The 27,533-nt window shown below is 37.3% G+C and overlaps 1 protein-coding gene and 2 long non-coding RNA genes across 4 annotated transcripts in view; 1 reads left to right on the top strand and 2 right to left on the bottom strand.

The window, feature by feature from the left end:
* Nucleotides 1-27,533, top strand: part of LOC124285245 (PR domain zinc finger protein 1-like) — a 57,397-nt gene that overhangs the window by 7,744 nt on the left and 22,120 nt on the right. The window contains exons 2-3 of the mRNA XM_046721445.1: nucleotides 14,360-14,547; nucleotides 15,463-15,585. Coding sequence (XP_046577401.1) covers nucleotides 14,360-14,547; nucleotides 15,463-15,585 — 311 coding nt within the window. The remainder of the gene's footprint in view (nucleotides 1-14,359; nucleotides 14,548-15,462; nucleotides 15,586-27,533) is intronic.
* Nucleotides 1,528-12,553, bottom strand: LOC124285248. Its single transcript, XR_006900771.1, has 3 exons — nucleotides 12,410-12,553; nucleotides 8,559-8,564; nucleotides 1,528-1,538 (listed from the first exon to the last, which is right to left on the bottom strand). It is a non-coding gene; the product is annotated as an uncharacterized LOC124285248 (long non-coding RNA).
* The window catches only part of LOC124285247, a 35,917-nt gene continuing 22,810 nt past the window's right edge, over nucleotides 14,427-27,533 (bottom strand). The window contains exons 3-4 of one of the 2 annotated variants that reach the window (XR_006900770.1): nucleotides 25,053-25,133; nucleotides 14,427-14,530 (exon numbers count right to left, since the gene is read on the bottom strand). This is a non-coding gene — a long non-coding RNA (uncharacterized LOC124285247). The remainder of the gene's footprint in view (nucleotides 14,531-25,052; nucleotides 25,134-27,533) is intronic. The other variant, XR_006900769.1, reaches the window with a different exon arrangement.

The following is a 27,533-nucleotide window of genomic DNA, read 5'->3' as shown; positions in this document are numbered from 1 at the left end:
TAAACTTGGATTTAATTTCATATCTGCTCAAAATGTAGCTATTAAATTTCACAATGATAATAAAGTAGAGTTATCTTTCTTCGCTATTTATCACTTTTCAATAAATAGTCCAGTAAACATTAACATCAAATACCATGTTGATTTCTTCTTTCATAATTACATCATAATAATTATGTCATAAAATCAGGACAAGTGGAAAATTAGTCAGGACAAGTTACTTTCTTAAAGTCACCTGCCCTGTGGCAAGTGGCTTTTAAAAACAAATTTGAAGCCCTGCAGCTTGGCGGTTTTATCCACTAGGCGATGAAGGATCACTGTGAAAAATGAGATCATTTGTCAGTACGAACCATGTGTTCCTCACAAGACGGGTAGTGCGGGCAGCGCATGTGCAGGACACAGGCTGCCAGTCGCATCCCAGTTTATTTCAACAGTAAATACCAAATATTGAAATTATATCTAAAGTATATCTTCGGTCGGTTCATAAGTTGGATCAAAACCACCTCCTCCTGTCGGCCCTCCCCCAGTTCCCTCTGCTGCAGGCTTACTTTTCAAACAAAACCTCGGCGTCAGTTTTGATCCTTTACTGAACACACTTTAAATTCTCTCTAAATGCATATTTGCTTCTGTAAACTTCTCTTCTGAAATTGGCAGACTGCGGGAGCAGAACTTTGACATTATGTTTCTCCTTTTGATGACATAATATTTTACTCAGTTTGTTGGATTTATTTAGTTTATTACTTAAATGATGATATCATCTACAGTGAACGACAGTGTATATATGCATCCGTTTATATCCATCACTCAACAATTGTTGCATATGTCATTATGAAATTTTTCATTTAGAAAATATTTTTTACACTTGTTGATATTTGTCTAAGCTACAACAGCCTCCATTTTTCAAGCATTACTGTTTTAACAACATCTCTAAAACTACATGGTCTAGGTATCTTGAACATCACAGAAATGATCCAAGCAATGGTGTAAGAAATGCTGACAGAATGACAGCCTTATCGAAAATGCCACATTGTTGTGATTTAGGTCAAGAAATGTTTTCTGACTGGAAGTACATCATGTACTACAATGTGTTTAGATTTGAGATAAAGACATTATAGAGATGCATCTATTTCTGAAAGTACTTTCAGTCTCCCAGTCATGCCAATAAATGTTTTAAGTAATGCTAACTTATCAGGATCATGTTGGTAACATGATTTTGCAGCTATTTGTGCTCCTATTTTATGAAGTTTGAGCAGAACTCAGCATGTATATTGTATTGTTTGGAACATTTTACCTTGATTTCATCTGTGTACTTGGAACACTATCCCACAAATAAACACTCCAATCTGTTTAAGAGATGCCAATATCACTGCCAAAGTGGGACATATTCTCTGATTTTTGCAAAATGCAATTTTTTGTTTTGTTTTGACTTTTCTGAAAATCCATGTGTGGCTCTGTATACATCTGCAACATATGTTATATTTGGGATTACATCTGCTCTGGAATTCCCAAATTGAGGAACCTGGACTTGGACATATGTATTTCTTTTAATGATAATTTCTTTTCTTGTTCAGATCATGACGATTTGAGTGCTGGTTCTCAATCCTTACTTTTCAAATCGATGCTGGGATAGAAACTTTTCTGAGGCAGTAGTATTTGTTAACAATCTAAACCATTCACTAGATATCCAGGGGAGCTTTAGTGCTGTGGCAGTAGAATAAGTAATTATTAGCATCCAAGAACAAAGGCATTTGCAAAAATCAGAAGCAGCCACATCCCCATTGCCCTGAATGCTGTTTTCAAAACTGTGACCTTAGATATGTTTGTGACAAAATTATGAACACTTCAGGTTTAATGGCATCACTTCTGATTGGTCATTACTGGTATGTCCATGATGCAGTACAGGCTGGAAATAGTAATTTAAGTAATATGATGAATCTATCGAAAGAAAACTATCATCATGTTAGGTTAGCAAACAACACTTTAGGTTCAGGAAATACGCCTCTCCATGCCCAACAACTTTGAAACAGAAAGTCTTGTACCAATAGTTATCATACAATCAACATTAAGAGCATTTAAAGATAAAAAGTCCCATGTGTCCAAACAGGACAACCTGGTAATTACCACCAACCACTTTAGTGACAAAATTACATGTAAGCACATCTGGTTGGATGACATCACTTCTGGTTTGGTTATTTCCTAAGCAAGACTAACTACACAGTTATAGATTTTCCACTTAATTTCATCACCCTCAAGTCTGGAACAAATACCAATGTAATACAAGGCATCTTTAAAACAAGACATATTTGTTGCATCATTCATACAAACTTTTTAACTGATGACACATCTATGTGAACATAGGTGCTCATGCTTTCTCCCTCTGACTCTGACCTATTCCATGGCCTTATCATTGCCAGATGCATATGAACAATAACACTAACACTTGTTAATTCTTGACAGCAGAACATTTCACCTTTATTGAATGAGTGTTGATTGGATGGGTAGAAATTAACTATTTCTCATGTTATGTATCTTGTACAAAAGCACATGAAGTTGAAATGTCATCAATTTCATTAGAAACTGAATTCCGATGTGCAGGAATAATTGCAGAAAGGAGATAAAGCAACCACTACAGGGTTTGCGGTCAGAATGATCTGTCGGAGTGGGGTATCCAGTATTAAATATGTGGGTGAGCCAAAAATAGCCAGCATCATTTTTAATACTTTTCTAGCTGTCAGAGTGGACAGGTAAAAGATTAAATTATGTTTCATTAGGTTACATTAAAAATGTTAATTTATTTTAGTTTTGCAGTATATTGTAAATCATCTCATCATCAATCCAGAGCCACCATACTTTCACTGTGACCTATGGTATGTCATCCTTATGACCTATACATACTGCAACGGAACCCCAATAATGTCATCGGAAAATATTGTGCATGTGTTTCTGACTAAGAGGCAACTGTATATGTTTGGTTTGGGGTGAGTATTCTAGTGGGTGACATTAAGGCCATTGTATTTGGCTACTTTGCTTTGATACAGTAATTATCACTTTCATTGTTCACACCTAATCATTTGAATAAACACAATTGATACCCAACAAGAACACTTTAAATAACTTTCTAACAATAAAACTACAACAATTAAGAGCACAGGCTTGATAATAATTTCAAAACAGAATGTGTGTTTACTGACTATATATTACTCCCATCAGAAGCATAATATTCAATTGTGTCTGGCAGTCTCTCAGAATGTTTTAGGAGATTGCCCATTAGATCAATGACAGCACTATCACACAGTGTATTGTTATGAACATACTATTTGGAAATTTGTTGTCCTTATTAATACAAAATTGCAATTTCAAGAACTGATATTCTCTTGTTTATTTATTCCCATGTGGCTGTGATATTTTCAGAATGCAACCACTTAACCCCTTTGTATCCTTTTATCCACCCCTCCTCTCACCTCTTCCCCCACCTCTTCCCCCACCCCAACCCATATGTCCAGGTGCACAGCCAGACAGGTCCGTCTTGCTAATTGATACACTATCTTATCTCTGCCAGTATGCTAGTGAAAACTCCATTGAATTGTCAACAGACACAGGGAAATTGAGTGTTACAAAGTTCAGTTTGCTTTATGATATGGGGGAAGATGTTAGATTATATGACTAGAGGCCACTGGTAGTTTCAAATGAGAAGAAGTAAGACATTTTTACCTGCCTTTTAGGGCTGATGTGGTTTTAAGGTCTGGCTCAGTCATCACTATACATAGTGAACAAATGTCCCAGCATCAATGATCAGCCAGACTCCAGCTAAAACAACCAGCACATTTACAGGTATTTCTTAATCTTTAACTTGTGTTAGATTTCACAGTCAAAATTTGTTCTATACTTTGGGGAACTCTGCTTTAAGATTACCTAACAATTTAATTTTTCTGGAAGAATATCCAAGACAAAATATTGAATAATGCACCAAATAATGTCATGTGTAAATTGATAATGATATCAAAATAATGAACATGTGGATCATCTTGTGGCATATGGAAAGTGTAAGACAACAGGTAGAAAAGGCTTCAGTGAGTGCAGGAAGTACATAATTGATAGGCTGGGATTGGGACTGCAGTAGAGGAAGCTGCACACTGATTGTAACTGTCCTTGCCAGGCTTCACTGGGCAGGCTCATAATACACTGTTTGATAGCTGGTTATGTCAATGCAATAATGGCACTGTCCATAGGGAGCTATATCGTTACGTATTTATTTCTTGCTCAGTGGGAAGATCTTATTTCAAATGAATTTGTCTGTAACTCTTCAAAGAGTGGCCATCAATGTTTAATACATCTAACATATAGGTCTTGTGATTATTTATTCAAAAGTAGTTATGAATTAAATTGTAGCCTTTCAATCACATTCATTATATTTTATTTCTACCTTCCTTGTTTTTTTAGCATGTTCAGTTCAGTTTGGTCAGGCTTAGTTTTTTTAAACGGGTCATTTCATGGCCACGCTACCTCCTTTCAATGTTTATTTTCATGTTTCATTCTGGAAACTTCTGTGAAACTAAACTGTTGATCATCATTTGAAACATCAGCTGGATTTTCCGATTCTTGATCAAAACAGTACTTTTTTTTCACATGACTGATCTTCTTAACAGCTTGTTTTACAGTTTACTAGGTCTACAATAGTTGAGATGAACTGAATACCATTCAATTCTGACAGACTTGAAAGTATCCTTACTGTCATTATTATGCTTCATCTCACTGTTCTATTTGCTTCTTAGAAGATGAAGATGTCAACATCACATTTTGATATTTGACCAACTATGAGCTACTGTATTTTCAACAGCTTATTTGAAACTACTGTTATGTATTAAAAATTACTGATTATATGAATAGGGGCTGGTTTCAAAGCAAACTTTTATCTGCATTTTATGCTTAAGTCAATTCTGTCATACTGAAAATGTATATTTTGCTCAAACCAAGTATGCAAGTGTCAGCATGAAAGTTAAAACACAGACATAATGTGGTATGATAAATAATAGGGCATGTGATATTTTTGCTGTTTGTGAGAATTGTCACCTGATATTTGCCACCACTGTGGCTGGTGGGTGGGGTGGATTTTGTGATTTTTGAAAATGTTGTAGAAAATTGTCTGTCATCTTGTATGTGCATCCCCCATTGTCTAGTCTTGCAGGCTTAGCTCACCTGAGTGAAAATGTATTTTAAAAATGCAAAACAGTAATAAGTGCCAAACCAGAAAAAGATATCCAAGACCCCATCACACATTCTTATGCCACTACAACTCACAGAAAATTTTATGTTAGCGTAATTCTTTTCAATTATCCCGTAGATCACTGACCCATTATACAGGTTTTCTAGTGAAAATAACAATAATGCTGAAGAAATAGTAAAAATTTAATGCTAAATATTAGATGACGATGTGCAGGTTAATAATTTGTAGGCTATATTTTTTATTAATATCAATAATAATTGTAACTGGAATATGGCTGAGTGAAAAAATGTGTACATCATTTCAAACAATGAATATTAAAAAGCACAAATGAATTTAATAATGTATTACTTCAGATCCCTACAAGGGTACACAGAACTACCAGCAAAATCCTGACCATGTGAACATTATATTACACAGATGCATAACTAGTTGAGTACAGTGATAAAGTGATATGTTGAAAAAAGAATAATACTTACTGCACATGAAATATCACAAATATGACCATAAATGATACTTTCTGCTACAGTGCCCATTTTTGATCAGATTTCTGTGTGTTAGTTTTATGGACACAACTGGCAAAGTCATATGCTAATATATACAGCATCATGAATCAAGGAATGTTGAAAGTGCACTATAACTTGATGTGAAGGTCAAAGGACATAATAGTGTAACAAAATAAAAATACTCAAAAGGTTTTCTGCTTACCACATATTTATTACACATCAGTTTCATGATCATGAGTAAATGGGCTAAAATGACATTTTCAATAAGGCTGCCATAACTGATTTTGGCGAAAATGTTTTACTGATGATGGTTGAAGTGCCAAATAAATGAATACCACTGTCTAAAATAGTCCATCTCTATCGCAGCAGTTGTGCCATTAATGGAGCACTGACCAGAGAAAGCAGTGACATGCAATCAGCTATATGTCACAGAGCCTGACTACCTACCAACAGACATTAATACTTGATAATTCATGCAAATTTTCAGCTCCACATGCCTTGTGTTTTTTAGAAATGTGGAAAATCCTACGAAACCAGGCAAAACACAGCAGGTCAAAGATACAAATATGCAGAAAACCAACGTGTATTACTGTATATGTTGCATGTGTCAGTACAATACCCATGCTTTGAGGTTTCCTCCCACACTATGTTGACATGCAGGATTAAACTGAAACTACACTTCACCGTGGCAATAAACCAAACCCATTCGCCCACTGAGTTATAAATAGACATTTTCAATGACTACCATAAATGGCAATGTTTAAATAAGGCTATTTAGACTTTCAGCTTCATAAAAGATTGGTAATGTTTGATAACCAGCAATATCTTTTGTTTCTTAATTAGAAATGTTGCTGGAATTTGAATGTATTTCAATAAATCCTTGAAAATGAAAGATCATTTTATAAGTCAACCAAATGAGTTAATGAAGTTGATTTCTGGGTGATAACTTTGCCAGATATCATACTGATGGTTTCAAACAAATTTTTAATGTAACAGCATGATCAATGGATTGTGACTGTTCTTGAAAAGTTATCAGTTTAAAGTAAACAACTAAAATGATAAAGTTTGAAAGTCAATCAAAGCAATCAATATTGATCTGGTCCAAGGTCCATCTATTGATGAAGGTAGTTTATTGATGAAATCTATGCTACATATATTGATGGATTTTGGTGTTTGGAGTGGTGGATGAATTTAAACCAGTTTCAGTGTGTAACATCTATGATCAAATGACATAACAGCCAAAAGGCATTTTGTGTATCAGAACTGGAGCCTTTCATTTTCTATATACTACCTAAAGTGTAATGTAAAGCCACAGACATTCTTACCAATACATGGATAACCACTTGTTGATAATGAATTTACTTTTACATTGTGATATATGAACTTGCAGATTATGAACATTCTCAGTGAAGCATGTGAAGTGAGTGGTTTGATTCAGGGAGCCAGTAAGCTGACTATGATGACTATACCAATCATTGTTTCTTGTTTATAAATCTTTGATAATGAAATGCAAAAAATTGAAAGATGTGTTTTAAGTATTCATATACTTTTCAATGCTAATGTAGCAGATTGGTTATAAATAATGCTGAAAGTTTAGGCATTGTATGAAATTGTGTGATTTGCATCCTGATAACTCCCATGTTTCTCGTTATGCTGTGTATTGGACCATGTAATACATGAAATGGGCAAGTTGTAAGCTCATTTTATCAGCCCAAGAACTCAGGAAGGATCTGTTTGATAACTGGTAGAGATAAACCGTTTGCTGTTTATGACTATTTTTTACTTCCATTGTTTTACTGCTTTCTATTTTAATAATTATTGCATGACTGTTAAAGCTCCACATAATTAAAAAATACCCTGAGCATGTCATTTTGTTTGATGTTTCTACCTAACCAACAACATTCAGACCCTGTGGCCTAGCACATTTAGTGTTGCCTAGTGAGTAGAGGAATGGTGTTCAATCCCTGGGTCCATCAACCAATAGGTCTTTAAAGATTTTATGTGTTGAGAGTCTGCCTTGTGAATAGCATTGAGGGGATAAAACAAGGCCTGTTCAAGTGGTCAGCATACAGTCTGAGTGGGGTATTAATATGGAAACTGCAGTTTGGAATCTCGGAAGGTTACCTGTATGAAACTACTATTATAGTCTGTTTGGGTTCAAATGGGAACTGGGGCGGTGGGGTAGCCTAGTGGTTAAAGCGTTGGCTCATCACGCCGAAGACCCGGGTTCGAATCCCCACATGGGTACAATGTGTGAAGCCCATTTCTGGTGTCCCCCGCCGTGATGTTGCTGGAATATTGCTAAAAGCGGCGTAAAACCAAAACTCAGTCAGTCAGTCAAATGGGAACTATGAATGATTAAATATCTCGAAATAGGGATAAGTGCACCAAACATAAATAAGACACAAATCTCTGTACCCAACAGGATCTGAAATCTGACATTTTATGATCGATGACGGAAAAAGTTGTTTAAGAAACCATCATGTAATATTGTGCTATTTTCACCCTTCACACTGAGGGGTGACAAACAGCTGGTGGAACAGCACCAGCACACATTAAGGTGCAACCCAGCACAGCCAGGTGAAATGATCCCAGCTTGTCAGGCACTGTTCCATCAGCCATTTGTCACCCCCTGGTGTGAAGCATGAAAATAGCACAATATTACATGATAGTTTTTTAAACAACTTTTCCCATGATCGATCATAAAACGCCAGATTTCAGATCCTGTTGTGTCCAGAGGTTTTTAGGACCATGTGTCTTATTTATGTTTTGTGCACTTATCCCAATTTCAAGTTATTTAATCATTTGTTGTTCTCATTTTAACCCAAACAGACTATGGTCTTGCTTGTGCATGCAAGCAAGCATTCCCCAGCTCAGTTGCATGCACACACTCATTGGTGTACCCATGCCTGCCCATGCATCCACATATGCCAGAAATTATTGTAAAGACAGGCATAATAGTTTTTGAGATCTGAGATCAGACATAACTGTTTTAATGTTTAGGATTACACTAGTAAGTCATTTACCACCCGCAAACCCCAAGACTTGTATCACTCTTGGAAACAGAATTTGAGAAGTTAAGGTTCATTAACATCAAATAGGTATAGAAGTTTGTGAATGTTTGGAGATATATATAAAACTAGATGGGTAAAAAAAGTCTCATTCTTCTGACTAGAAATACAAATCTAAATAGCAAAGAAATATGTTCTACATCAGCAGTGAAAAATAACAGTACAACCAGAAATTATTGAGAATTTAAGATTGTAATTTTTTATATTTTTTTCATTCATTACTCACGTATTAAATGTGAATATTACCAGAACATAACTCCAGATTCAAAGACAGGTGAACAGTTAGTATTTTGTCAAGTCACCATTGGCAGCAATGCAGGCTTTAATGCGGCGGGACATACTGCTGATCAAAGAAGTTAGAAAGTCGTGGTCCATGCTGTCCCAATATCGGACCACCTCTTCTTTCATTTCAGCAATATTTGTCAGATTTTTCTTATTGACACTTTCTTTCATAAGTCCCTAAACATTTTCTATTGGATTTAGGTCAGGGCTATAGCTTGGCCAATGTAATAATGTCATATTTTGGGTCCGAAATCAGGCCTGTGAATGCTTTGAACGATGTTTTGGGTCGTTGTCCTGCTGGAAATCCAAAAATTTCCATAGAACACATGAGCAGATGGAAGTAAATGTCCCTCAAAAATATCTGTGTACCACTCACTGTTCATATTCCCTTCAAATACACAGAGGGGCGTTGCCCCTAACACAGATATGCCATCCCACATGTTAAATTTCGGTCTGTACTTTGGGCGCTGATACAAAGGTTTTTCAGTTTGTTTGGTCCAGAATTTCAGTGTATTAGGAAACAGCCACACAGAACTTTCATCTGAGAAAATCACATTGTACCACTTAAAATTTCTATGCTGTAAGCACCAGTTCAATCTAGCTTCTTTTGTTCAGGTTTCATGATCGGTGATGGAATTCCTCGACTTTTCTTCCAACCCAATGCATGCAGCTCAGTTCTAATTGTCTCCTCACAGACAGCCACAGTTCCTCTATCAATCATATCCAGCCTTACATTTTCTAAACTCCTTCGTTTGTTTTTAGTAACAAGAATACCAAGCCGCCTCCTGTCACCGACAGTCAATTTTCTGGGCCTACCTGCGCCTCCCTGGTGCTCAATTTCCATATCCATTTGCAATATTTTTCAAAACACGATAAACAGTGGACAAAGGGATGCCTGTTCTACTTGAAATCACTTTAGCTGATCTGATGTCCTTGTTATAATACTCTAAAATCAACTTCCCCTTCTCTAAATCATCCATACTGAGGATCACTGAAAATGTCGTCTGCTAGCAAGTAAACAAAGGGGGATACCTCTTCACAAACTAATGAAAAAGGATTAACAGAGTTGTCTCTCTTGAATGAAACCAAGCACTTGATAGCTGATCAATCAAGGTTGTTTATACTAGAAATCCAATTAAACATATTCCTAAAATTTTCAATAATTTCTGGTCATACTATACCCAGTTTAACATCATCATAGCAGTATATGTTTGAAAAACAGAGATGGCAAATATATAGAGTCTTCAACCCATTTTATGCAACTTTTGTCTATTCAGATGATAGTGATTGGTCATGGAGACAACGTATGTAAAATACCTCAAATGAACCCATTCTGTATACTCGAGATCCACCACTATATGACATAATCCACACTGATTAAACACATTTTAACATACAGCAGCCAAGAATGATATACAAGTACTATCACCATGTAACTAAACTAATGTTATTGTTAAAATAAGTAAAAATATGTTCTATATCTACCAAATGTTCACTTGCAATATCAAAGTAATCAAGCCTTAATTGATATACAACAATGAAAAAACATAAATACAATCAACACTAATTAGAGTGCTATAAAAACATTTCTTTGTTTTAATTTTCCAACATATAAGGGTTTGTTAGTTTTCCATTGGCCTCAAAGATCTCACTATTTAAACATGCCAATAACAGGGATTTTATGTATGCTTCAGTGTATTACATTTTCACACCTGTGGAAGAGATGGTATACAGTGTGGCCTTTATACTAAATACAGATGTAAGAATCTGAATATAAGACATCCTGATTCATGAAGCAAATTCTCCTGTTTCACCATTCATAATGTCATGTTTTACCATACAGCATATAATCAGATACCTGATTCAAACAAACAACACAACATGTTTCATCATGTATTTCAGGTTTCATCATATGTTCTGTTTCACCATACAGCATATACAAGCAATACGAATATCAGTAAGAATATACGTCATACAACACATCCTGTTTCACCATACAGCATATACAGGCAATATGAATATCAGTAAGAATATACGTCATACAACACATCCTGTTTCACCATACAGCATATACAAGCAATATGAATATCAGTAAGAATATACGTCATACAACATATCCTGTTTCACCATACAGAATATACAGGCAATATGAATATCAGTAAGAATATACGTCATACAACATATCCTGTTTCACCATACAGCATATACAAGCAATATGAATATCAGTAAGAATATACGTCATAAACATATCCTGTTTCACCATACAGCATATACAAGCAGTATGAATATCAGTAAGAATATACGTCATACAACACATCCTGTTTCACCATACAGCATATACAAGCAATATGAATATCAGTAAGAATATTGTCATAAACATATCCTGTTTCACATACAGCATATACAACCAATATGAATATCAGTAAGAATATATGTCATACAACACATCCTGTTTAACCATACAGAGCATACAGGCAATATGAATATCAGTAAGAATATACGTCATACAACATATCCTGTTTCACCATACAGCATATACAGGCAATATGAATATCAGTAAGAATATACGTCAAACAACACATCCTGTTTCACCATACAGAATATACAGGCAATATGAATATCAGTAAGAATATACGTCATACAACACATCCTGTTTCACCATACAGAGCATACAGGCAATATGAATATCAGTAAGAATATACGTCATACAACACATCCTGTTTCACTATACAGCATATACAGGCAATATGAATATCAGTATAAATAACTGAGGACAGTGCATATCAATATCTGGTGTAACCTCTGGTGTAACTACAATAATACCTCTGATCCTCTTCAATGACTGTATCAGACGTTGAATTTGATGCATTAAATTCTTGATAGAGAGATTGTTCCATTACCTTAAGAATCCTAAGAATGCTCCAAGTTATTCCATTCGGCATATGCAGTGTTTCCTCAGTGCTAAACATGATTTCAGATCAAACAATGACGTGGAAGCCATTCTGTTTTTGACACTTCACTTGTCAAGAACAGATTAAGTTTTGCCATTCTGAAAAGGGCTGTATCCTTAATGATAGGTACATATACTGCATGTCATGCTTGCCTTTGATCTTAGCACATGCATATCTTAACTCTATGTATGGTATGATCATACAAACAAACATAAATATGCCATGAATATAAAGGGCTATATTGGGGGTTAAAATGATAGGTGTTGTGATGCTCTTTTGCATGTATATATATACTGCATATACAGTTTTCCTAATTATACCCCTGCTACGAAGTAACGGGGGTATATAGCATTCATTCTGTCCGTCCGTCCGTCCTGAAACTTTGTCCGGAGCATATCTCTTATAGTTTACATGCTAGGGTCACCAAACTTCAGACACATGTTAATCATTACCCATTGATGTGCCTTTTGCTATTTTAAATTTTAAATGTGTCCAACATGAGAGTCAGTAACATTCTTCACCAACGTCCACTTCATTGTATGCAACATGAGAGTCAGTAACAATCTTCACCAACGTCCACTTCATTGTGTGCAACATGAGACAGTCAAGTTCAGTTGTATGTCAGGTTTCCACGGAAAAAAAAAAAAAATAATGTTTCCATAAATTATTACTGTAATCAGTACATGGCAAAACTATTATCTAACATGTATATAACGTTAAGTAGAGTCAAGGAGAAAGTCTTGTGAGCTGCTGTTCCTTGTCACATTATATATATATATCAATATCAGTCATTTCCATGTCCAAAAGTGGGAAGCGGGGGTATGTGAGCTGTGCTCACTTCTACACTTGTACTGATAATAGAATCTTAAAATAATAGTTACATTGTAAGGTACTCAATATGGGAGGCAACTCTTGTAGGCTTAAAAATGAACTTGACTACATCAAGAGTTATCTCCCCTGGTGTACCAGAAAACTTCCTTTGTTGATTGGCAGATTTGACAGCAGAAGAGAAAATAAAGCCGGTTCTAGATGATTTTGAAAGAGGTGTGACTAATACAAAAGAGCTAGCTGGTAGACATGACATTCCTGTGTCTACAGTATACAGAACTTTGAAGAATATTCAGTCAGGAGTTGGGATTGAGCACTGAGACAGGGGCATGGAGGCCGAGGAAGTTCAGTACTACAGATCGCCAGTGACTTGGTCAGATTGTGGAAGGGGAAAATTAAAAAGTCCCTCACCATTGATGAAAGATGCACAAAAAGAAAGATGTTTGAACTGGTGTAGGGCTCACGAAAATCAAAATTGGGATAATGTTTCTTTTCTGATGAAAGTTTTGTCTGGCTTTTTCCGAACTGTGTCTAAAAATTTGGACAAAAGATAACGTGAAACCTATCTACCAATGCCCAAAACACAGCCTGAAATTTCACATGTTGGGTGGGATATCATCACCTGGAGTGATGCTGTTGTGTATTTTCACTGGAACTTTGACAAAGGAACGATATGTTGACATCTTAAATGATCACCTCCTTCCAACAGCCCGAACACTGAATGAAGATAATTGGAGGATAACGACTCAAAATACACTGCGGGCTACACAAAACAGTGGTTGTCAGAAGAAAATGTTCAAGTTTTAGACTGGCCCAGCTACAGCCCAGATCTTAACCCTTTTGAGAATATGTGGGGACTAATGAAGGACAGAATAAACCAAAAGGGAATATTGAGGATATGAAGAGAGAAGTGGTCGTATTTTGGGATACACTGTCACACGATTTCCTACAAACTTTGATCGGTACCTAGTGTACCTAGATGTATTCAGACGCCGAAGACCCGGGTTCGATTCCCCACATGGGCACAATGTGTGAAGCCTATTTCTGGTGTCCCCTGCCGTGATATTGCTGGAATATTGCTAAAAGCGGTGTAAAACTAAACTCAGTCAGTCAGTCAGTCAGTCAGATGTATTCAGTCGTGTATTGCAGAACAAGGAGGTCTCATTTAAGTAAAACTTCTATAGTTTATATACATATATTAGATAGTTGCCAAAACAACTTTCTCAATAATTTCTGGGAATACTGTATGAAATGCTTTAGGTCTATGCAGAAAAGTCCTTTGCTTTACATGAGGACTGAGTAAACACATCCTACTTATTGATCTTTCAGGTGTTTTCAGCTCATTTCTCTGATCTGTGCCTGGGATGCTTTATTGTTCCAGCATTTTTACATGTACAATATTTATCACTATATATGGCATAAGAAATACAATGCAAAATTTCTAAAACAATTGAAACATTTTTCTTGCATTGGTTCATTGTCATCCAATGATTTTGGCTGCAGGTTACAGTGTGTCAGGAGGAAGCATGGAAGAGCCCTGGGAGCTGACCAGTCTGAGGGAAGAGGAGTTGGAGGAGTTCTGTGTATACATCGTCCATGACCGGCCATGTGATAGTGTTGTTGGTCCAAACAGAGCTCAAGCATCTCTTCCAAGAAATCTAACTCTCAAACCATCTGCAATTAATCCAAATGTATGAACATTGTTGTTTCTGTCTACCATTATTATTTAGGTTTTCATCACAAGAAAAAACGTCTTCTGCTTGATGACAAATGTATGGTTACAGTCCGTACTCACACTGACCACTCATCTAGATAAGGTTCCCTCCCCTTGTGTTTTGAAAAGTATACGAAATGGAGTTAACCTTTTACATATATATTATTACATGCACACACACTGATGAGTAAAGGATGTTTGCATTTTTCACTAAAATGCATCTTTCTGCAGTTTGTTTAAAAAAATTGATTCACCATAGTGGTTATTTAATTTGAAAACTCAGGTATGACACCAGAAATAGGCTTCACACATTGTACCTATGTGGGGAATCGAACCCGGATCTTTAGCATGACAAGTAAATGCTTATACCACTAGGCTACCCCACTGTCCCTGTTGTAAGGAAAACACAAACTTTAAACTTGAACTAATTCACATTGTGTACAATCTATGCTGTTAGGGATGTGAAACTACTAGGTAAATACTTGAAATGCTGAAAAAATGTGAACCAAAACTGTTCCACATTGTACCCATGTGAGGTATCAAACCTGGGTCCTTGGTGTGATGATCAAACACTTTAACAACACAGCTACATCACCACCCCCTTTAACAAAAACATTGGCGTATTTGTCATTTCCATTGATGTATTTCACTTTGGGCACAGGCCAGGCCTCCAAGTGTCAGATATTGGTGATATGTCTTTAAGTCAAAGGAAAGAATGTCTTAATTCTGATAAACTGCACATGGGAGTCAGGAGATGACTTATATGGAGATACTCTGCTATGGAGATACATATGGACAAAGTGTACATATCCATAAAATCTCAAATTGGCTACTTTACGCAATTCGTTTTTGATATATGTTTTATACTTAATAATCCTAACTTTTCTTGTAGGAGCTTGGTGTTTGGAGTGTGGACTTTATCCCACGGGGAACACGATTTGGACCACTTGTTGGACAACTGTTTGAAAAGGAATCAAAAATGAACATCAAGAAGCACTGCAAACATTTGTGGAAGGCAAGTTAAGTCCATGACAAATCTTATATTTTCGTGAATTTACATAACTTTTTTTTGAGTTATTGTTATTGCTGAGCACAGTAGTGGTATGGAGTCAGTTCAACCCCAACATAGAGTCAACAGCAATGAAAATGTGCATAGGTGAGACAGGATGAAATGGTTTTGGACTTATTGACATGTTGTGAGTTGCAAGAGTTTCTTGGTGTGCTGACTGCCTGTAAGAACCGATATGTTCATCCTGTTGGTATGACGCCGAGGACAACCCCACTAAGCTCTGTCATTGATGTTATTTGTTTCAAATAGAAGTTGCAGATATTGCATTCATGAAAAATTACTTCACACAACATACCAGCAGGTCCATTTGTTTATCAAACCAATCAAATATCTCTGGTATATATGTCATTTTTCATATATTAACCAACATGTGTAGTATTCACATTTCTTTTGGAAGTTTAGTGAGATTTGTATTTTTTTATCAGACATCTTCTGAATAAGAGTTGCATGAAATAATCTTACAAGAAAGAACATGCTTGATTGTACCTCAACTGGTGTGACAGGTAGACCTGCTGAAATATTGCGGGACATGCAGAGAAGAAAAGCTATTGCCTTGTGAATATTTTTCCGTCACTCTGAATGTTTATGCACACATCTAAGTATGAAACATGTGTGATCATTTAATGCGTGAGTAAATCAATGAAAGAGATTTGACTATTTTCTCTGTATTCTCTCAGAGGTAATCTACCTATTTTATGGCCAAATAGCCCCGTTTACTGACTCATATGCCTAAAGAAACAGATGAGGAAGGACAGGTGCAAATGACAATGCCTACCTCTTGCATATAACTCCTGTCTCAAAATTTCACATAATGAGAACACCCCACACAACAGATATTACTTCCTCTGTAAACTTCAAATGATGTTTGCTTTCATTTACAAATGAAATTAAAATACAAAGTGTTTTGACATAATTTGACACAATAATTTTCAGAGATTACAAAAATTCAAGTAAATCCTTTCAGTTTTTACAAATCCATTTCAGATAATCTCTGTGAAGAGTCCTGACTTGATATCATCAATGAATTTGATAAATATTAGGCCATAGATTTGGTGGTACATTAGGAAAGAGCATTCAGGAGTTAGAGTCAAGCAAAAGTTGACAGTACTTATGTGTAGTTTAGGCAGATTTCCTCCTCTGTTAACATATTGGTCATATATGTGTTGACACATTGTTTACTTGTTGCAATGAACAGCCACACTCATCTCATGTAGTGGTTTAAGATTTCTCTACAACATTTTACTCACTTTGATTGAATGTGGTGAGCAACAGTGATTTAGACCTATTTTATCCAGTTGATAATAACTAGTTAAACTATAACTGGGTGTAGTACCCAAAAATAAAATGAATACTGACTCAAAACATCAAGAATATTACAGTCCATTTGTATAGTGCATAAATCCATGCATAGTGCATGCGTTATACACATTTTTTTCGATTTCACTCATGAGTTGGATGCATGTACAGCAAACGTCTTGCGGACACCTTACTCTGGCTACGCCATTTGTACCCTCTATTTTCCCCCAACAAAGAATTCCCCCAACTCACCTTCCCCCACAATACCAACCCAATACCCATCGACTTTGGCTTAGACCTTGAATCAGTCCTACCTCCCATGCAAACAGCACACATATTCCACCAACAAATTTGCACTCTGCCTCAAAAAACAACACATACAATGCAAATACATCAATAATTGTGGAAGAGGCTTCAAAGTGACATTTACAGATCAACTCTCACTCAACAACACACTAAAACACACAATGATAGACGGACCAAACATCAAATGGGAAATACCCGGTTGGCAGACACATAGACAGCAGGGAAACACAGACGTACAAGAATACATACACATCGCCAACACCATCCCTATCCTACCCAAAATAACAGACTTCAAAACGATTAACAACAAACAACCCACAACCAACAAACCAAACATCCTATCTACCTTTCCTTACATTCAAGTCAACTACCCAACTACATTACATTTGGAGCGCTAAATTACGAAGTACACCCCATACGCAAAAACCCTACCCAATGCAAGCACTTTTTCTGTTACACTCACAACTCAGACACATGCAAATCTCTTCCACGCTGTCCAAGATGAGGGTCAGAGACTCACAACATACACGAAAGCACCTGGACAACATACTGCATATACTGTGAAACACAAGGACATACAGCAAATCAGAACACTTGCCCTATAAAACAAAAACATATCTTAAAACTTAAAGGTCACATAAACCCTAGGGGGTACAAATACATAAATCACTAACTGGCATCGTTATAAATGAAACCCCGTCATTAAAACTACTCATTTCGACCTTTAATTGACTTCAATCGACCTTTTTGACAACAGTGCACAATTCTCACCCGCGAACGAAATTTCAACCAATCAGAGCGACGCGCCTCTGTGACGTCATATGAGGAATAGCTTTGAGGGCCGATGCAGAATTCATCTACATTTTAGGGGTTAAATTATCTTGTTTACAGACTTGTATAAACCTGAAATCGTGACAATTGTTGTGGAAAATAAAAGCTATATGTTCTCACAATCTACTGTCATTTAATTTTGTCTCCTGCTTTGCCTAGTTTCCGAGTTACAACTTGTTTTCATAGACGATTCTGTCAAAATCGATTGGTGTCGTTAGGCCCTATTTGTATAATGACTGATCCAAATCGATCCCATTTCTGTGTTTTTTTACCTCGATATTTAATCATGTCATGTAAAAATCTGTTTGTATTCTCAAAACAGTGTCGGCCAATAAGTTTTCACATGCAATACAGCAATTAGCACTCCCTTGTTGTAACCCGTGTTAGGTGGTATAAACCTACACATGTTATTTGTCATCATTCACTTGATGGTCAGTTAATGAATTTATAACAGGTATAATTAGTGGTAACACACTTAGATTACCCGACAAAGGTTCCCATTTGGCATTTCTTGTGTCTGGAGTAAATATTCAACATTATAAACATCGATCAAAGGATTAACCGATAACACGCTGATTGATTAATTACTTTTATCTTACACAGCGGAATTGTCAAAAGGTAGTGTTTATGTATGTAGATTTACTAATCTATACTGAATACACTCTGTCGTGTCGGTGTCTGCGTAAAAACAACGTCCTTCTTTCAAAGGATTAACCGGCAATACATTGATTGATTGTCCATTATTGGCTAACTAAATTACTGTTTTTAAAGAAAGGCGGACATTATGCAATTAGTTGCCAGGTGTGCTATCTTGGGTGACCAATGAGACTATACACCAATACCTGAAAAGATTTATCACTTTTTCGTATATTAAACTGTTAAAAGACACATCATTTGGAACAGTTTTGTGGATATTGATGGATACATTCCTCGAACAAGGTAATGGCCTGATATTGTTCCTGTAACTTTAATGTGTTTTAATTTTAATATTTGCATTTTGATTTTATTCATTTGTCGTAGCATTCAACAGAATCATTGTTTTCGCCGTGAAGTGTAATGAGTCAGACAACATGCACTAGGGTGTGTGTACGAATTATGATTCATATTGGCAAACTATAAAATGTCTAGATATTACAGTTCTGTTATAAATTCACTATAAGTATCAGCAGATCGTCTGCTTTAAATTTAGTTTCAAAATGCATACAAATATGATAATAAACTAATTAGGATTATAAGACCAAATATAAAGACGCACATTGACTAGTATCTACATACTGGTGAGTGGACATTAACCATGGAATGTAGCAAGAAATTTATCAGCGCAGTATTGTGACTTCGACCCCCACCTCGGCTTCCGTGGAAGAAATCGTTATGTTATAAGTTGTGTCATGCAAAATCCGTTTGGTTATGATTCCAATACATATTTAACTACGAGTAGAAAGTAGTCTTGATTATCTAACTTGATGAAAACAAACTATAATCTCATTAATTCTAACTTTTTTTTTTATTTTTAAAAATGGCGGCGCCCTATCGGGAACATCCGCCAGTCTGAGGATAAATGGTATTTAGGTTTGTTTTCACCGAGTTACAAAATCAAAACTACTTTCTACTGGTAGTAAAATATGTATTTTATTGATGGCCAATAGGATTTTGCATGACATCGCGTATAACATAACAATTTCTCTCGTGGCAGCGAGGTGGGTGTCAATATAATACTACTTACAATATTATTGTTACTTCGACCACAACCTCACTTCCGAGGAAGAAATCGTTATGTTACAAGTTGTGTCATAGAAAATCTTTATGGTCATCAATCATATGCATATTTTACAACAACTAGTAAGTAGTTTTGATTCTTTAACTTCAGTGAAGCGATCTGAACACAAGTAAGATATCGCTTCAGGCTTCCACAACGCTTCGCCAAGACTCACAAACATAACCCGATTTAGCACGAAACTGCGGGGTCCTGTGGAAATCTGTGCTTGGGGACACCATCGCCCGACCCTAGGAGCAATTGACGACAAAGCAACGATTCGGCATGTCATCGTTGATGTCGAGAAATCATCAAAATGATGACCGTGCTACACATTTTCTATACAACTAACTGAAAATCGTTCCTCATATGACGCCACTGCAGTGCTCTGGCGACAGAGTTACGTAACCTGTCTGTGGTTTCGTTGGCGGGCGAGAGGGAAGCAGGCGACTTTTTGGCCACTTTTAATCGCTCGGTATTAGTTAACCACAAGTTTTTAAAGAATAAATTTGGTGTTCCGCATAAGACTAACCACAAATCTTTCATATGTAATGGTTAAAAGAGTAACAAAAAACAAAGTTTAGTGGTTCTTTAACAAACACCTAAAACACACTGACCTGCCTAAACCAGCCACAATTCACCTAGCTTACCGTTTGCTACTCTCCCACTCATCTTCCACCCTCTCTGACACCTCCTTCAACTAATACCAATGCCCACCTCCTCCAGTTAAAACCTGCAAACCACGTGGTTTACTCCCATTAGTTTGACTATCCAATTGTCAGACACTGGACTTGAAATTAATTAGGGCAACACCCATATTTCTAAGATGCTTCGGTGAAAGATTAAGGGCGCCGTCAGTACTTTATCAGATGATAATGTGCACTTTTTGCATTACGTCACAATGTAATGCCATTCTAGTCTGCCCCCTATCAATCGAACAGTTTTGCATTATGTCACAATGTAAACGACGTCACGATGCATGTCAGTTGTCATCGCCTCGTTCAGCCTCCTACTGTAAACTGCTCCATTGCATCTCGTTTCTTGGTTTGCAGTTGCTTCACGCAGCTAACATCACTGGTGGAAACATTACGTTTATGTTTTCCGACGTTTTAAATGTCTCAATTCGACTCACAAGTTTTCAGCGACACGGTAACGTTCGCAATGTTTACATTCCCACAATGCAATCGTGGAATGTAACTTGACTACTCGGCTTCATCTGGATGTACTGATCTAAACTTACGTTGGTAATAGAAATGCGACGTTCATATTGCCCCTGAAGATGTAATTAAAACAATTTAGAGAAGATATTTAAACCGCAAGCGTCCTCGTGCTTTAACTATAATAGTTCAGGGCGAAAGTGTGCTTTATTACACTATACATGGTGGTTGAGCGCACTCATCTAGCTCACTCCCCCCCCCCACACACACACATCAAAACCCACCCACAATCAGCACCCTCCCTCACCCCACTAAACCTACAACACATGCCCCACCTCACACAACCAACCCTGTCCCAGGCCCCAAGCTACCAAGCAACCTCTCCTTCCTACCCCTACTGCCATAATACCACCCAAACAAACCCGCACCAAAACACCACCTCCCCCCACTAAACCAGCAATCCCCCAACAACCTACCACCACCATCCTCACAAAACAACACCCAAACACTACCACTAACAAACCCCTCCCACACAAAACTAAAAAGCTAAACACTGCTTCAGCCAGCAGTGAAGTCACGCTCTACATCACAATCTCAGCAAAATAATTGAATTCATACCAACAGTCACGCTCATGAAGGATCCCTCAGTGAAAAAAATACATTCACTAGCACACAAAAACAATCTGTATCATAAAGTCTGCCCGCCTCCTCATCGCCATCAAAAACTTCAACTGAACATCAGTCTCTCTAAGCTACTCTAGCAGTTTACTTCTTCAAAATCCCAGCCCCACTGATGGTCCTTTATAATCTCTTACTGCAAATTACCATAACCATGGCTATCTTACAGTAGAACTGCAATGGTCTCTGGGCTAACGGGCATGAACTTAAGGCACTCATTGCCCAAAACAAAATTAAACTCCAAGTTATTGACCTTCAGGAAGCTAAACTATCACCAAAATCTGCCTTCATAATTACAGGCTATAATTTCATTCGGCAGGGTAGGCCCTGCCCACTAAACAACCCTGGTCCCCCCACGGGGGCCTGGGCATCTTCATCCTCAAAACCCTAAATTACGAAACTGTCAAAATCCCAACACAAGATTTAGAAGTCCTGGCCATCAAAACTAAATTAAATAACCAAGAAACAACCATTATAAATGCTTACAGAAGACCCTCAATACATCTTGATAACTCTGATTTAGATTCTATTTCAAAATTCATAAGCCCCCCACACTTCTATCTCAGAGACCTAAACACACACCACCCACTTTGGAGCACCAAACCTCTCACAGACAATAACGGAAAACTTCTATCAGACTGGCCAGACACACAAAACCTAATTTCCCTAAACGATAACCAACCCACATGATATCCCCCATCCCACCTCCAATCCCCAACAGCCATAGACGTCTCATTCAAAACAACCAGACTTTCAAACACTTGTACATGGGAGGTACATAACGACACCTGGGGCGGTGACCACTGCCCCATCAAAATTATCCTACAAACACCACAAACCAAGCAAGCACCCAACCCCACACCTACAACAGAATAAAACTGTATAACCTCAAAAAAGCAGACTGGGTAAAATTTACAAATCTATGCAACACTGCATACACTGTCAACACTGACACAAATATATTCAACTCACAGTATACTAACTCTATAATGGAAATTACAAATGCCAGAAAGGCAAGAAAAAAGGCCCTTAATAAATCAAAAAAGGACCGTTCCAAAATACCTTTAGTCAAAAAACTCTGAAAGAAAACTAAACAATTATCACGGCAGTCAAGAAAGACCACTGGAAAAACTTTGCTCCTCCCTAAGGCTAGATAAACAATACTCTCGACACCTGTGGAATAAATTTAAAGCCGTACAAGGAAATTCAAAAAAAATCATTTCCCCAGTCCTTGAACTAACCACAAAGATAACGCTAACACAGTGGCTGCCCACTTTTCGAGGATTCCACCAACTACCCAACACACTTCCAAGACACGATAAAAAAACACACACACCCCATTCACTCACTCACCTGCCTATCAACAAAGTAATAAACATACATGAACTTAAATCTGCCTTCAAAAACAAAAACACAGCCACAGGTCCAGATAATATCAGCTACACTATTCTCAACAAACTTACTCCCAAAATGCACACCTAACACTCACATGTAACATATGTTATATTTGGGATTACACTTTCTAGTACTTTTGTTGGGTTGAGTCCCATCCAGGATTCGAACCCACACCCTCAGAGTATGGCACCTAATCGCCAGCACACAAAGTCAGCCGCTTAACCCACTCAGCCACTCACACGCTTTAATCTCTTAAATTTTGGATCTCAGGCCACATCCCCACTATATGGAAAACAGCCAAGGTGGTACCAATCCTTTAATCAGGGAAACCTAAGGGGAGGGGAGCATCTTGTCCCCAATTCTATTCAACTTCATGATTAACGACATATTCAAGAAAAAAAAAAAAATATCTCCACTGCAAAATTTGCAGATGATATTTCATTTTTCCGACTTCCTCTACATCAATAAACCAAGTACCAGTAAAATGCCAAAGAATGATAAATCATATAAAAAAATGGGAGAATAAATGGGGTTTCCAGATAAATGTTAAAAAAAACATAGGCATATTATTCTAATCCCAACGCATGCAAAATTACACCCTCAAACTACACCTAAATAACCAAGAAATTACCTTCAAAACCCAAGCCAAATTCCCAGGTGTAACCTTTAACCAAGACATGACATGGACACCTCACATTCATAACTTGGTCAACTCCTGTCAAAAAGACTTAAATCTCATGAGAGCCATCAGCGTCACACAACCAGTTCTACACAACCTATCACCAGGTAATCTTCAAAAACTTAACTGTATTCAAAATACAGCTCTAAAGCCCTGGGGACTAGGAATGGTACCTCTCTTAACACACTCCTTCTACTTAATGGCATCCCTTCAATCAAACATCAACCACACTCAGTTACTGGGCTGGGGCCCAACATAACCCCATGTACAAATTAATCAGCACAAAAAAAACAACCCTTAAAAAAACTATCAAAAAAGTCAAATTAAACCAGACACCTCCCAAGTAAACATACTCCATCAACTCCCCAAAACCACACAAAAGTAAATATCATAAACTCTCACATTAAACAGGTCTACCCTCTACACACCCGTATCTACACCAACGCATCAATAAACTAATAAAAAACCTTGCAGGAATAGGTACATATGCTCAAGACAAACCCCAAATAACCACAAACCTACACTATTCAAACCACACCACCATTAACACTACTGAAATACTGGCAATTATAACTGCAATCCACATAATTCAGTCCCTCCAGCACTCTCTTTCTAATAATCTCTGATTCACTCAGTGCCATCACATAGATTCACAACAAACACTCAAAGTCACGAAACATCATAGATCAAACTCACACACTCAAAACCTTAAATGAAAACATTAAGCTACTCTGGATACCTGGACACAGAGACATACCTCGAAACCACATTGCAGACACAGCAGCCAAACTTAACACCACACACCCATCACCTGCCATTAAGTTCTAAACAGAAATTAAACAACTCATAAAATCTCACATCCATTACACTCACTAAGCTTACATGAAAACATAAACACAAACAAATCAACATGGGTCACATCAACCATTAAATCTCTCATTAAAAATCCCCTTATTTTCTAATAACAAACATATAGATAGCTGCATCACAAACTTAAATTACCACCTATATAAACAAAACAGACACCCAAACAGACAATGCACACACTGCAATAAATATGAAGACACAAATCACATGTTTACCCACTGCCAACTGCAACAAACAAACATAACACAACTTCAGTGAAACAGACTGCCATGACATCAACATGACTGGTCTTCGCAATGTTGACTTTGTTATGTCACAGAGAGGTAGTACCCAAGTCACAGAGAGGTAGTACCCAAGTCCTGTTTGATGGCCATGGTCACACCAAAAATATCGAGGAACAGATTTGAGTACACTTGAAGTGTATTAAGTCCACATGTAGAGGAAGACTTACAACAGTAGGAACCGTTCTGAGGAATGATGCAGAGTATAACCATGTCCCGGACGATCCGAGAAGATCCGGTTTGTCAGCAACCTGAGGAAGAGAACAATGTAAGAGTCAACACTGATAAACACCCTCTAGAATGATGAACTCTCCCACTCCGACATTGGCAAGACAGGCACGATGCCATCTTTCCCCACCATGAGCAGCGTTTTGTATCGACACAGACAGAAGATGATTCCTGTTTTGCCGCAGACAAGACCAGAGGTGGACCTTCAGGATTCATGGACGCAGACAGCAGATGGACGACCCTTCCTCCTCTTTGCTGATGGTGACAACATTCTGGCAGTCTAGAGAATCTTCAGGCCTTGCAGTCGTCTGAGATTCTATACATGGATGGAACATTCACTGCCTGCCCTGGACTATGGAATCAAGTGTATAGCATCTATGCAAGACGCGGAGCTATGACATATCCCCTCATCTTTGCTTTACTCCCGTCAGATGAACACCTACTCCTGACTCTTCAGGCTACTCAAGGATGAAGTCAACAGAGACTGAACCAACCACTCACCCCATCAGACTTTGAGCTTGCTGGTATTTGTGGTGTCCAAGTCGAGTTTTCTACTGGCGATGTGAAGGGATGTTTCTTCCCTTACTGCCAGGCAATTTGGAGGAAGGTCCAGGATATAGAAGAGCGGTAGGTCACAGGTTTGATCCCTGGTCGCTTCATACTGGGACGTTAAAATATGGTACTTATTGGTCCCTGTCTGGTGCTCGGCATTAATGGGTACAAACAGGACTGGTCGGCTCAGAGTCAGTATAAGGTGTCTGAGCGGGGTATTCATGCTTAACTGCGGCATGGTATCTCAGTGGGCTAGCACAATAAAACCAAATTAAGCCTGGGCTTGTACGAGCAGCCACACATACACATGTCATATGAGCAAAATATTCTCAAGTACAACATTATATCCCATTTCATCTCACCTCATGTGTCAGAAAACATTTGATACAATTCATAGTCCTGCATTTGTCAAAACATTATCCATCAAAATATTTATACAATTCATAGACCTGCATTTGTTAAAACTTTTATGTTCATAAAAATGTTGTTATGCTAATTAAATCTTTCTCTCTATCTCTGTTGTCTCTGTGTTTGGGCTGTTCCTTTATATTGAAATAGGTAACAGGCTAGAGATTAGCAATGCAGTGAACCGTGAACTTTGTTTTGATAACCTGTAGGGGAGATGGGACGTAGGGGTTATGGGAGGTTACCACATTACCTATAAAGTCTGAAATAAGCTGCAACTTTGTGAAAAGAGTGATCAGTCTTTCACCAGTAATGTCTTCAGTGACTCTGCTGTGTATATATATATCTTTCATTCAATGTGCTGTATATATATCTTCCATTCAATTTCACACGTCACAAAAAGTCAATTTCCATAAATTCGCCATTTATGACTTGACATTCAGCCACTTGACATTATTTTTTATGAGATAAATAAAAGTGACGTGTTTTCATCTGTACACTTCTAAAAAATCACTGGACTATCGAAATTGTCCACCAATGATGGCACCTGAATTTGATTAAGGAGTTTCAAGTATTGAATACAAAATTCCTTTTGCAAAGGTTTCAGACTTAACAAGTGTTATATTTGGGATTACACTTTCTTGGTAAAGTGCAAATTCTAGTCTTTCTGGAATTCAAATAAATAAAAGCGAAAAAATGCTTTCCAAATTTCTGACTCAATTGTGAGTAAGTGTTTGTATGTTTGTATGTTTAACATCACACTCACAAATCACAGCTATATGACAGCAGTCTGTGAATAATGTCTTGACCAGACGATCCAGTAAGTGACATCATCTAGTCAACTGTTAAGCTGAAAATAATCAGGAACGTATGGTACAAGTCAAAATACGGATTTGCATTGGATATAATCTTTTTCACTGATGCATCACATTTTGAAATGTCCTGCAAATGTCCGACATAAATTGTTTTGAAAGTTTTACTGAAACTTTGAATGTTGTCACCTTGAGTGAACAATTTCTGAACAGGAGTCATTTGATACTCTTTGAAATCTTGGTAAAAAGAGCACACGTGATTGTAAGTCAATATTTGTGAAATGTACACACCAAAGGCTTGAGCTGTTGGAATATTGCTTGTCATGAAATCATTCAGCCTGCCCAACTCTCTTTGCATAAATGATGCACAGATCCTCATATTTGAATGAAGTCTTTTCAGGCTTAATCGATCATCCATTTGAGCCCAAAGCAGTTTTCTTCTTGGCTCTTGGCTCAACTTCTGGAATCTTGAAGCAACAGACATTTATACAATGATTCTTGCCTCTGATTTCACGGGAGTCATGCTTCTAGCTCTTTCAGGATTCAAGGCTAAGAATCAGCATTCCTTTGATTGGCCATTTTGGTAGAGGCAGTGAAACATATTGACTCATTAAGTAGGCCTAGACATGAAAGCGCTTTTCACCTGTTCTATTC

Source organism: Haliotis rubra, unplaced genomic scaffold, assembly GCF_003918875.1.
Source record: "Haliotis rubra isolate DU_JTF1 unplaced genomic scaffold, ASM391887v1 Scf356, whole genome shotgun sequence".
In the NCBI taxonomy this organism is placed as follows: domain Eukaryota; kingdom Metazoa; phylum Mollusca; class Gastropoda; order Lepetellida; family Haliotidae; genus Haliotis; species Haliotis rubra.
The sequence above is the reverse complement of the archived record's forward strand: the minus strand, read 5'-3'. Positions and strand labels throughout refer to the sequence as shown.